Raw genomic sequence first — 12667 nt, forward strand, 5'->3', positions numbered from 1 at the left:
CTGATAAACTGAGTTGAACAGTTACTCACTGCGGCGTACGAAGGACGTTAGACCACCACAGCTTGATGATTGTAAATAAAAGTCCATTGCGGAATTAAAAGTGATATTCGTTCCCCTTTGTCAACTGACACGTGCTGCAGCTATTACAGAGCCAGTTTGTATCAGTTCTCTCCAACAGTAAACGACACAACAGCAACACGCCACGGTGATTTCTATTCAGGTCCCTCTATTCAACGGCACCCGGCAGTTTCCCTGCCACACGGAGATATGGAGCGGGCAGCGCAGAATGGTTCACAGCGACGAATGCATGCCTCTACCCTGACAAAGCCCAGCTCGTTCGACTGAAACGTGAGCGATTTACCGACACGAGAATGTGCTGCCGCAAACCATGTTAACTGGGATTCCGCACGCACGCGAGAGGTGACAGTGGATGGGTAACATCGCATATTGATTTAATTAACACGATTTCTTACAGCGACGTGAATTTGGCAGTGTCCGGTGTATCTATCCCTCCCAGGAATATGCGCGATGAGTAACAAGCGCAGTGTACACCGTGGTGTTTATTTCTCTCTCTAAAATCCACTGTCTGAACCAAATGGTAAGGCGGAGAGTTTGAGTCACGACGCAGCTTGCCCTTGCTGTGAGCCGCAGCTTTTGTCGACTCTAATAACTCATATTTTCCAAACTCAGTTTGCCTTTTGTGGTCTTTCCCGTACACAGTTAAATAAATTATTGTTCGTTCACGCTTGTATCTGTTAATAAACGCCGGTCGCGGTGGTCTAGCGGTTCTAGGCGCTCAGTCCGGAACCGCGCGACTGCTACGGTCGCAGGTTCGAATCCTGCCTCGGGCATGGATGTGTGTGATGTCATTAGGTTAGTTAGGTTTAAGTAGTTCTAAGTTCTAGGGGACTGATGACCACCGATGTTAAGTCCCATAGTGCTCAGAGCCATTTGAACCATTTTGTTAATAAACGTAAATAAGGTGATGGACTAAAACCTACATTTCTTGCTTTTGTTCCATAAATAAGCTCCAGTTGCCGACCTTGAAAATGAGACTGTCCAACCTCGCTTATCTATATGTATGGCAGATTTATCAACATTTGGCTTAATTGGAGTTAACTTACACCAATTGCCAGTTAGAAGCCATAATTTTGTCGTAGGCTATTTACCGTCGATTTATATTGAAGGACGAGCAATATGCGTCCTTGAATGCTACTGTTAAACGTAAAGGCCTACATTTTAAGGTGATTTTCATGTACATAAAACTGACTGACACGTTAACTACGTGTTCTTCTGGTGGTGACATTTTCTAATTTTACAGCTGTCATAGTCATAATCATTGTCCACAGGACTTGCGACATTAGCAAAAATTCGTATTTAACTGGAGCAACAGGTGTGATGTAAGCGTAAAGTGGTTAGTAAAGACAACGAAATACGACACTAGTGAACATAAAACGTTATAACAATCTAGCGATCTGTTCTCATACTGTTCTCAGAAAATGACCTGCACGTGTAACTGCGAGCACTCAGTACCATTTAGCAGCTTTTTTTACACTGGTAATGATGCAAAATCGCTGTTGTGTGAGCTCCAGTGCTTTCGTATGGGCTCTACCGATTACTTATGATCTTAGTAGCGCATTTGTGATTTCTTGAACCTTCTTGCTGGAATACATTTTTAAACGCACAGTTTAATATTTCTGCCTCTTTCTTTTGTTTTTAGTTTCAACACTAGACTGATTTACGACAAACTGGACGGGAGATTTGGATTCGTTCATTAGTTTTACACATGACCAGAATTTCCTAGGACTTTCTGACGAATATTTTCGCCGTGATCATATTGTGGTAAAGATAGGAAATTCCACGTTCAGCTCATATTTAGGATGCATGAATCTCCACTCCCTTATCTGTCAGATTTCCTGCATTGTCTTTTTAAGGAAAGTGATGTGGGCTGTGTTTTCGCAACTTTCTCCGAATACATTACGGCGTGTCTTTGTCATCTTTAATTACATCACTTGGTACATATTTATTTAAGCTACTGCTTATGATGTCCTTGTAATTTAGCCATAGTTGTTCCGCGTTTGCCGGATTTAAACTAAATTTCCCAAGTTCATCTTTTAAGTAAGTTTTTAGTGACTAGCTATTCGACCAAATACAAATACTCTCTTGCGTTTCTTGAAGAACTTTTCGCCTTCTGTAACTTTTCTATCCCACAAATACGTGTAGGTACATAGACCACAGGTTGTGATCATACCCAAAGGGGTTGTCGCGGAGACCGGTGAAACAAACATCCGGTTCTTATCATCGATGACGGAGGATTTTTCTTTTTTTTTTCAAATTTATTGGCTTTCGGGCCAAGCCCATTCACCCATCTCAGCAGTGTAATGTTAATTATGACGATATGAGCGTAAGGACAATACAACACTCAGTCCCCGAGCTGAGAAAAAGTCCATCCCAACCGGGAATCTAATCCGCCGCGCTAACAGCGCAGCTGTCGAACGATGACAGACTTCACTAAGAGAATGGCTAACCGCAAGCAAAGTCCAGAGAGTAGCGAAAGTCATCTTAAACGTCCGCAAAACAGTCCAGGGAGCAGTCCGAACGGAAAATGTAAACACAGGCAAGATCAATCAGGGTACTGTCAATGGCTAAAACCAATGGCTTCAGAGAATAGCGAGAAATAATGAGGTTTAAGTACGAGACCATGGTAGGTCGGGCCAATGTGACATGCCCTCCTCGGGCGCGAGCTGCGACCTTACTGCGAAGCCTGAGTATCTCTGACTTTTCCTCCAAATCGCCAGGGAATCCGAATCGCTGTCGGACACTAAAATAACCATCTACCACGTTATAACAATACGTTTCATGATCGCTTTTCCGTCACTTAAATAAATATAAATCTTCCATTGGTCATTTTGCAGTACATCACGACTTCGTCAATTTGAATACTGATAAGCATGTTAGGAACAAATCACTATTTCTTTTTTTCAGAACCCCTGTTCAGTCTTCGTAGCTCCCATACTGGATAATATTGTGTAGTTATAGCTAAAATTTTAACTAACGTTACATATTTCGTTCGTGTGTTGTGTGTCATTGCACAAACCCTCAACTGTTCCACTTGTGTCGCTCATCTTCACTCCATAATTTACGTGAATACATATACATGATATTTGAATTTATTGGAATTAATCCGGTGTGTGTGTGTGTGTGTGAGAGAGAGAGAGAGAGAGATCGTACGTATAACGAGGTAGGGAGTAAGATAAAAAAAAGGGAGAGAGGAACTTACGCGAATGAACTTGCTCCCCTTCTAGCAGCAATTTATCGTAGTTCACTGGAGCAACGACGGTACCTAGCGACTGGAAAAGAGCGCAGGTCATTTCCGCTTTCAAGAAGGGGCGTAGGACAGGTGCACATAATTATAGGCCTATACCACTGACGTCAATCTCTTTCACAATTACGGAACATGTTTTTAAGTTCAAGAATTACCGCGCTTCTCGAAAACGAAAATCTCCTCTATAAAAATCAACATGGGTTCCGCAAACATAGATCTTCCGAAATCAACCCTCTCTGTTGCTCCATGAGATCCATAGTGGTGTAGACAACGGCTCTTTGGTTGACGGTGCTTTCCTTGACTTCCGGAAGGCATTCGATACCGTCCCGCACTGCTGTTAGTGAAAAAAAAATACAAGCTTACCAGATTTGCGACTGGATTCAAGAATTCCTTGTAGACAGAAAACAACGCGTTGCTCTTTAACGGAAAAAATCGATAGGTGTGAAGATAATTTCCGGAGTACTCTGAGGAAGTGTGAGAGTACCATCACTGTTTACAGTATTTTCAAATGATCTAGCAGAAAGCATCAGAAGCTCTTTAAGACTGTTCGTAGATCATGCGGCTGTCTATAAGAAAACAGCAACACCACAAGACACTATCGATTTGCAAAACGACCTACAGAGTATCGATGGATGCTGCAGACTCTGGCTGCTGACCACGAATTAAAATAAATTTAACAAATTGTGCATATATAGCAAAAGAAATCAACTACTGTACAACTACACTATTGATGACAAACTGCTGGAAATAGTATGTAACGTAAAATATGTAGGAGTAACTATCCAGAGCGACCTTAAGTGGAATGACCAAACAAAACAAATAGTACTAAAAGCAGATGTCAGACCGAGATTCATAGGAAGAATGTAAAATGTTACTCATCCACGAAAGAAGTGGCTTACTAGGCGCTTGTTTGGCCGTTTCTTGAGTCTGTTCATCAGTCTGGGGCCCTTACAATGAAGAACTGATAGAAGAGTTAGAGAAGATCCAACGAAAAGCGGCGCGTTTCGTTACAGTGTCGTTTAGTCTGTGGGACAGCGTTGCAGAAATGGTCAACAAACTCCACTGGCAGACGCTATAAGAGAAGTGTTTTGCATCATGGATAGGTTTACTACTGAAATTCGAGAGAGTACTTTCCAGGAAGAATCGGACAACATATTACTTCCTTCCACATACATCTCGCGAAACGACTACGACGAGAAAATTCGAGAAATTAGAGGCTTAGATAATCATTCCACCCACGTGCCTGAGGTGCCCTCTGCTACACACCGTTAATTGGCTTGTGGAATACTGATGTAAATGTAGAAATGATGAGCATGGATGTAGTTGCATGTACGTGTGTGTTGCTACCTGAGAAAATAATGGATATTAAATGTGAAAACCGTCACCTAATAGAATATTCCATTCGACTTTTACAGGGGACCTTATGGACGAGGAGAATGTTCTGGACTTCCTTACGAGCCTGGAAGCCATGGACCTTCCCGATCGCATCGAGGAAGTAAACGCTCGCATACTCGAAAAAATCGTTCAGGACACCGAATATGTGGCCGTATTATTCTGTAAGTATGTGAGTCTGAGTATTTTCTGCATAGAAGAACTACCCCTCAAATGTTTTACTAAAATCAAAATGCGGGGCAGGGAGTCTGTGTAATATATATTCTGTTCGCTACCGCACATTAACCTACAGATCAAAGATAGATATTTGTGTAGGATGTAGCGTAATTAATAGCGAAAACTGACACGAGTGAAAATATATAATAGAAGCAAAAGCTTTCTAATAAATATAAATTCACAAAGAAACCGTTTGCTTTATAGCTGTAATCACGAAACATCAGTGCCTGTCTTGTGAAGAAGACCTTCGGACATGTATGCATGGTTGTCCAGAGGAACTCTGCATCACATTTCTTAAAAACACAAGCACTGCAGTTTCGTATTTATGGGTCGATACCGGGCCTCTGACCTACAAATAAAATGTCACCTCTCTGCGGGAATAACATTAATGGGATGTACGGGTATGTTCCATGAACGACGACATATAGAAGTTTGTGTCTGACCGTGAGTTATGTTCAGATAACCGACCACTCGCGTAAAGCGGTAATTCCTGATTCGAGTCCCGTTCCAGCACAAATTATCATTGTCGTCATTCCATTAATACAGCTGGAGGTACGTAGTTCATACTCGTCACTGTGTATACATTTCATGTCCATAACTGTACTTTGTCGTTACGACTCGCTACTGACTTCAGTATGAAATTATTGTCCTAGATAGTACAACAATGTTTGGAATGTAATCTTTTTGGTTAAATCCTCATCTAGTTGGGCTCGACTTTCACCCACTGCCTACCTTAACACGAAATGCAAAACTAATTCAACACGTTATATGCTACAAGTTACTGCACACCGTTAAAGGAGATGTTCTATGTGTCGTCCTCGATTTGGGTGCAATACTGTATTCTACTCGTAAATCTTGACAAGACACCCGGATAATTTCGTAAATTGACAAGCTCCAGTTCTTCAACTTGATCAGTGGGCGTACTATACATGTCACTTTCGATCTTTCTCAGAAGGAAAAATTCAGAGGACTCACGTCAGGAAATTTTATAGGCCAGGGTACAGATTATCCCGGAACTATCCATCTTAAACCACGATGCGCTAGATATCGTCTTGCAGGAGCAACAAAACGTGCCCGTGAAATTTGAGCCCAATTGCGTGGGGATTTAGTCGAAAAGTTTACTTTTCAAATATGTTTTTACTAACTGGGGCAATATTTTACACTGAAGACACTATCACCTCGTAACCAAATATTCGCATTTAGCTCGCAAATGGTTCACTTGCGGACCCGCGTTTATTGGAATGTTTTCGCTCCATTTGTCGTATAACTTCACACATGTCGGTTTCCGCTCCTAATTATGCTGCACCGTGTATAGTACTCGAAGGCTAAGCCATATATCCTAGTAGTTCTCATCGTAGGCAAAATAAGATTTTTGGACATGTTTGTTCCTCACGTTACTGAATTTTCTATTAAATATTGTTACTAAACAGAGCAAAAATATCGCTTTGTTACCTTTGTAAAGATTCGTGACTGAATGAAAGTACTGCAGTTTGTAACGATGTAGTGCCTGTAGAGTTTACTCGAGAGGTGACTCGAAATAAAACTTAATTAATAACTAAAAAATATTTGTCTTTAAATTTGCAAATAAGAAGGGTGTTTGTTTGTTATAAATTATAGTAAGATACTAGTCAGTACACCCAGATGAGGCAGATTTACGTTAGACACTGGAAGAGAATTGCTGTGGATCGCCAGAAGAAAATTACATTCTGCCTATTGGAGGTCTGTATTTTGGAATCAGTACCCATTTTCCTTTGTTCTGTGGGCAGCACGCTACCTATTTAAGTCCTTGTATCACACAGATCACAAACCCTCTAGTAATCCCATTGTTGTCATACCATTAATAAAAGTCACAAAAAGACAACTCAGAAGAGAAATTATGTCAGTAGTGAAGCCAGGCGGTAGGCTTATCCTGCAGATAAGATTTACTTGGTTTTAGAGCCCCACACTCGTTGGAATTCCGCATTATTCGTTTATGATTAAAAAAAGAATAATAGCCTAATTCGACAATCATGCTTTCAGTATACTGCAATGTCGACCGGCCACTGCTTGATCTATTGCCCTATGGCAAATACTAAAAATAATAATTGAGCAGTTCAAAAGTTTTCTTTTTTTTTTTAACCTTGCGAACGTTAGTATGCAACACTATGATTCCGCGGCCTCACACTTGCATTGGGAGCCGCCAAAGTTACTACCATCGCTGATGCAAAACCTAGTGTACTCTGGTTGCTGAAATAAGCTGTGCAAAAATTATATTTTTCTAGATAAAACTGTATATATTTCAAAGTATGACTGTCAAAAACTGCTAACAAAACATTAATCGTAGCCGATAATCCGACTGAGAGTGAAGCTAAAGTACAATAATGGTTCGTTATTCGGCATTGGATTCTGAGTTTTCACAGAAGTGCAGTGCCTCTCTGACTAATATATTTCCTATGTTTTTGGAAATCAGGAAATTTTGGAAGCTATGTTGTGCCTCTGTTTTGTGATATATCGTGTAATTGTGTTTAACAACTACTAAACCAATTGTCAAATTAAGAATTGTGTGTTTATTACTGAAATACTTTTTTTATATTTTCCTCTACTTCCGAATATATGTGTAGTTTTTATGTATAGTATTTGTGTGAATATATTCCTTTTGTGTGTATTAAATGGCATCCCAGCAGACACAGACTTTTAAAAATGTACTGAAACTTTTAAAATGTGATAACATAAGCTTTGGCCCTTCTGGGACTACGTTGTTCGAAAGCCAAATCGTTGATCGTAAAATAAAATAATACCTAAACGCCAGACTGAAAACAAACCTGGTAGATCCAGGCATCAACTTTGTCTAGGCACCACAAACGATATACTCAGACACTGTCTTTGTTTCTTAGATTAACTCTAAAGCAGCTGAGGTGGTACTAAGGCTCATTTCGGCATATGATTAACTTCTGATTTATAAAAGTTATTGTACTTATAAGACAAAGTACGTTTGCAGTAGGCTCAAACGTTTCATCCCATTTACCGAGAAAACTATAAGTAATTGAAGTGGCATGTGTCTGCTGTGGATGTTCCAAGTTCAGTTTGACCCCAATGTGTTCAATTTCAATGTTTTGTCTGTCTGTTGTACCGATAGGTCCTGACGCGAAGACTTGTCCTACCACGGGGTCCAGTAAGTATTACGTGCCATTGTATGGAGGCTTACAGCTAACTACTTAACGACCTGTCGCTGTTGTGGGCAGAAATGATTAAGAATAATAAAAAAAAGGATTGCTTCTTGTTTTGTTCAGAAAGTAACATTTCCCATATACTCGACAGAAAACAAGGGCATTCCAAGAAATCAGTTGGAGGTCTGGGAAACAAAATCAGACCTATTCTGCAGTCCTACATGCCATATCTGAATCCTATAATTATATTGGAGAAGTCAAAATTAATGTCTGACTGTATCTTTCCGTTACGCTTTCATTGACCATGCGTATCTTGAATGAATACTGGATTATGAATTGTGCGGCAGACGTTTGTACTTCTTTATCTATCACATCCTTTTCGGTAATTATGACAGAAGATAACCGATAGAATATTGTTTATTTTCATAAATGAATTCATGGACTCTTATGTCTAAAACACACATATGTACACATGTAATGTACAAATGACTGCTTACAATGTTATTCAATACAAGACATTAATGTCATGTGGCTGGAATATTTCAAACGGTCGATGGAGCCAAACTTACATTGGTAGGGAATACTACGAAGCATTCTGCTGTCACAATAGCCAGGTCAACTAAATTACTGCCCACAGCTTTTTATTCCTCTTTAAAGGTTGGCAGTGCATCCTCGATTTTCACGTCACGCTTCCAGACTGAAAGCGTATCACCTTTGTTTTACACGCCTGTTTAACTATACCATGGAATCTTCTTTATTTTATTTTCTGCTTCTTTTTATTTTGTTTTTTATTTTACTGCTGTTAATACCTACAAAATCTGTGCTCAATGCTTTGTGGAATAACATGCGTTCATTTTTCGCTTTTCAGGCATTTCTTCTTTCTTTATGTTACTTACAATCAAAACACAAACATCATATGTTTGAAATGAAAAAAAAAATAGTCGGGATAAATTAACACAATTGAGACTTAGCAGCATTAAGTATAATAATTACTGTATGACTGTCTTACGCAGAAACTTTATTATAATTATGAAAAAATACTTTCTATCGAAAGTAACTTGTAATGCAAATATCAAAATATATTTATATTTTCATACATATTCTGTACAGTTCTTTCGGAAAAAATTGTATCTTTGATTTTTAAATATGTTAAAGCATTCCATATAACAAAATTTTACTTGAGAACGTCTTATTTGATTCATTTTGTATACAAAGTAAAAGAGCAACAAGCCCACATGCATATAGCGACCTGAACACTATCATTTAATGGTACAACTACTCAGGCTTTACATTACGTACAAGTGCCATATCTATTTATTACTTATTAAGAAAAAACATAGTGGTGGTTAGGCTCAGATAGATGCGTAATGTAACACATGTGGTGCCAAGCTGCTGATGTAGTAGCGTGTACTAGACGCACTTTGGAGTGCATGCTTTTTGAGGCACAGGTTTCCAATGTTTTGGCACAGTTGCCACACGCAGCTGTTGCCGTATTGTTATTTAAGTCGTCAGCTGCTTTCATCGCAGAGTAGTGCTTACTAAAAGTCTCTTGCGTATCTCTTTTCTTGTTATGCGAGGTAAATTCGAAAAGCTATCTTATTTCCGACTGAGAGCACAGAATTGTCTGTCCAGGTTTCAACATAAATATTTATCTTCTTCACATTTATTCATATGAAGAAGTATTTGTTTCCTGAAACAACCATTAACCGTATATTTCAGTATTTTCGAGATCAATTCTAATCAAGGTCCCTATCTCGCACCGGCGCAATATTGTTGACAAATAGATCGCGTGAACTGCTTTGTTTCTGGCAAAAATAGAAGTTCTACCAAATGATCGCTCTGCAATTGACTGGCGACATAATTTCAACACAAAAGTCCGATGCAACCATCCTAAACTCAAGCAGGCAACGGCAGGTTTTTACATATCAGACTAACTTGACGAAACCTGAAACACCACTTGAGACTTGAGGATTCTTTGCCGTGTGCCTTTCCTTCAGAAGGAAACATTTCAGTTCAGCTGAGTAGGTAACGTGTTTAGGAAGTATTTCCACACACATTCATCAGAATCCAGGAGCATTACGCGAAACGAGCTACTATGTTAATAAATTCCTCCGTCGGTTTTTTGTAGAAAAATTTCATATTTTAGGATGAAACATTAGTGGAAGAAAAAGCAGTTTGATTACGGTTCACCGTTGAATAAAAGAACCGAGATATAAAAAAAAGAAAAGAAAAGATTATGTAACAGTTGTTGATGCGATGTTGACAAAGAATGCTTCTCAACAATGGGTAAAAAGTAAGCAGTAACAAGACGATGAGAGCAGCTGGCGGCTGGCGAGTAGTATGCTGAATTAAGAGAGACTGCCGAATGACCCGCAGACAGGCCCGAGTGCAGAAAGTGCGCCAAGGCGCTTTTGGAGCTGGAGAACATCGACGACGAAGCCGACCAGCTGGGCATCGGGTTCGTCAAGATAGCCGACGAGAGCCTCGCTGAAGAATACAACCTCGGGAGCCTCCCTGCACTGGTCTACTACCGCAACCAGATCCCAATCATCTATGAGGGTAAGTCACGTCCCTATGACTGTACAATTATTTGTATTAGCTTTTATTACTGTGTTGCCTATCTCATAGAACACTCAAACGTACACTCCTGGAAATGGAAAAAAGAACACATTGACACCGGTGTGTCAGACCCACCATACTTGCTCCGGACACTGCGAGAGGGCTGTACAAGCAATGATCACACGCACGGCACAGCGGACACACCAGGAACCGCGGTGTTGGCCGTCGAAGGGCGCTAGCTGCGCAGCATTTGTGCACCGCCGCCGTCAGTGTCAGCCAGTTTGCCGTGGCATACGGAGCTCCATCGCAGTCTTTAACACTGGTAGCATGCCGCGACAGCGTGGACGTGAACCGTATGTGCAGTTGACGGACTTTGAGCGAGGGCGTATAGTGGGCATGCGGGAGGCCGGGTGGACGTACCGCCGAATTCCTCAACACGTGGGGCGTGAGGTCTCCACAGTACATCGATGTTGTCGCCAGTGGTCGGCGGAAGGTGCACGTGCCCGTCGACCTGGGACCGGACCGCAGCGACGCACGGATGCACGCCAAGACCGTAGGATCCTACGCAGTGCCGTAGGGGACCGCACCGCCACTTCCCAGCAAATTAGGGACACTGTTGCTCCTGGGGTATCGGCGAGGACCATTCGCAACCGTCTCCATGAAGCTGGGCTACGGTCCCGCACACCGTTAGGCCGTCTTCCGCTCACGCCCCAACATCGTGCAGCCCGCCTCCAGTGGTGTCGCGACAGGCGTGAATGGAGGGACGAATGGAGACGTGTCGTCTTCAGCGATGAGAGTCCCTTCTGCCTTGGTGCCAATGATGGTCGTATGCGTGTTTGGCGCCGTGCAGGTGAGCGCCACAATCAGGACTGCATACGACCGAGGCACACAGGGCCAACATCCGGTATCATGGTGTGGGGAGCGATCTCCTACACTGGCCGTACACCACTGGTGATCGTCGAGGGGACACTGAATAGTGCATGGTACATCCAAACCGTCATCGAACCCATCGTTCTACCATTCCTAGACCGGCAAGGGACAGGACAATGCACGTCCGCATATATCCCGTGCCACCCAACGTGCTCTAGAAGGTGTAAGTCAACTGCCCTGGCCAGCAAGATCTCCGGATCTGTCCCCCACTGAGCATGTTTGGGACTGGATGAAGCGTCGTCTCACGCGGTCTGCACGTCCAGCACGAACGCTGGTCCAACTGAGGCGCCAGGTGGAAATGGCATGGCAAGCCGTTCCACAGGACTACATCCAGCATCTCTACGATCGTCTCCATGGGAGAATAGCAGCCTGCATTGCTGCGAAAGGTGGATATACACTGTACTAGTGCCGACATTGTGCATGCTCTGTTGCCTGTGTCTATGTGCCTGTGGTTCTGTCAGTGTGATCATGTGATGTATCTGACCCCAGGAATGTGTCAATAAAGTTTCCCCTTCCTGGGACAATGAATTCACGGTGTTCTTATTTCAATTTCCAGGAGTGTATTATGTCCAACTGGGCATACGAGCACTTCCCGTTACAGTCAATATTTTACCGTCACTGTTAGAACATAAGAAAAAGCTTATATAGTAAGCCTAAAAATCTGTCTACATGACTTCGCATCTGTTTCGAAGAAGTGTACACTTCGGATTACACAAATTTATGCTCGATCAAAACTTGTCGCACTCAGTACTCGCCCAAAGCATTCGAATAAGGCCACCGAGCCAAGTAGTCCATCGCTCATACTCGCTTTCAGCAGGACCGTGATTCAAACCACCGTGCAGCCATGTAGATTTATGTTTTTCGTGCTTTCCCTAATCACTTAAGACAAATGCCCATACGCTTCCATTGAGAAGAAAACGTCCGGTTGTCTTCCTGTCGTTCTCCAATCTGAGCTCGAGGTCCGTCTCTAATGACATCGTCTCTACGGATTGTTAAAGTCTACTATTTCTTTTTGCCTTTCAAATGTGGTCCTGCTATGCCGGCGACCAGCATTTTGAACAATATGAACGAGAAGGCATTTACGGCAAGATCGACAGAC

General features: G+C 41.9%; 1 protein-coding gene across 1 annotated transcript in view; it reads left to right on the plus strand.

The window, feature by feature from the left end:
- Positions 1–12667, plus strand: part of LOC124794951 — a 461391-nt gene that overhangs the window by 144953 nt on the left and 303771 nt on the right. The window contains exons 3-5 of the mRNA XM_047258666.1: positions 4741–4881; positions 8049–8084; positions 10456–10638. Of these exons, the coding sequence (XP_047114622.1) occupies positions 4741–4881; positions 8049–8084; positions 10456–10638 (360 nt within the window). The remainder of the gene's footprint in view (positions 1–4740; positions 4882–8048; positions 8085–10455; positions 10639–12667) is intronic.

This window comes from Schistocerca piceifrons, chromosome 4 (genome assembly GCF_021461385.2).
Source record: "Schistocerca piceifrons isolate TAMUIC-IGC-003096 chromosome 4, iqSchPice1.1, whole genome shotgun sequence".
In the NCBI taxonomy this organism is placed as follows: domain Eukaryota; kingdom Metazoa; phylum Arthropoda; class Insecta; order Orthoptera; family Acrididae; genus Schistocerca; species Schistocerca piceifrons.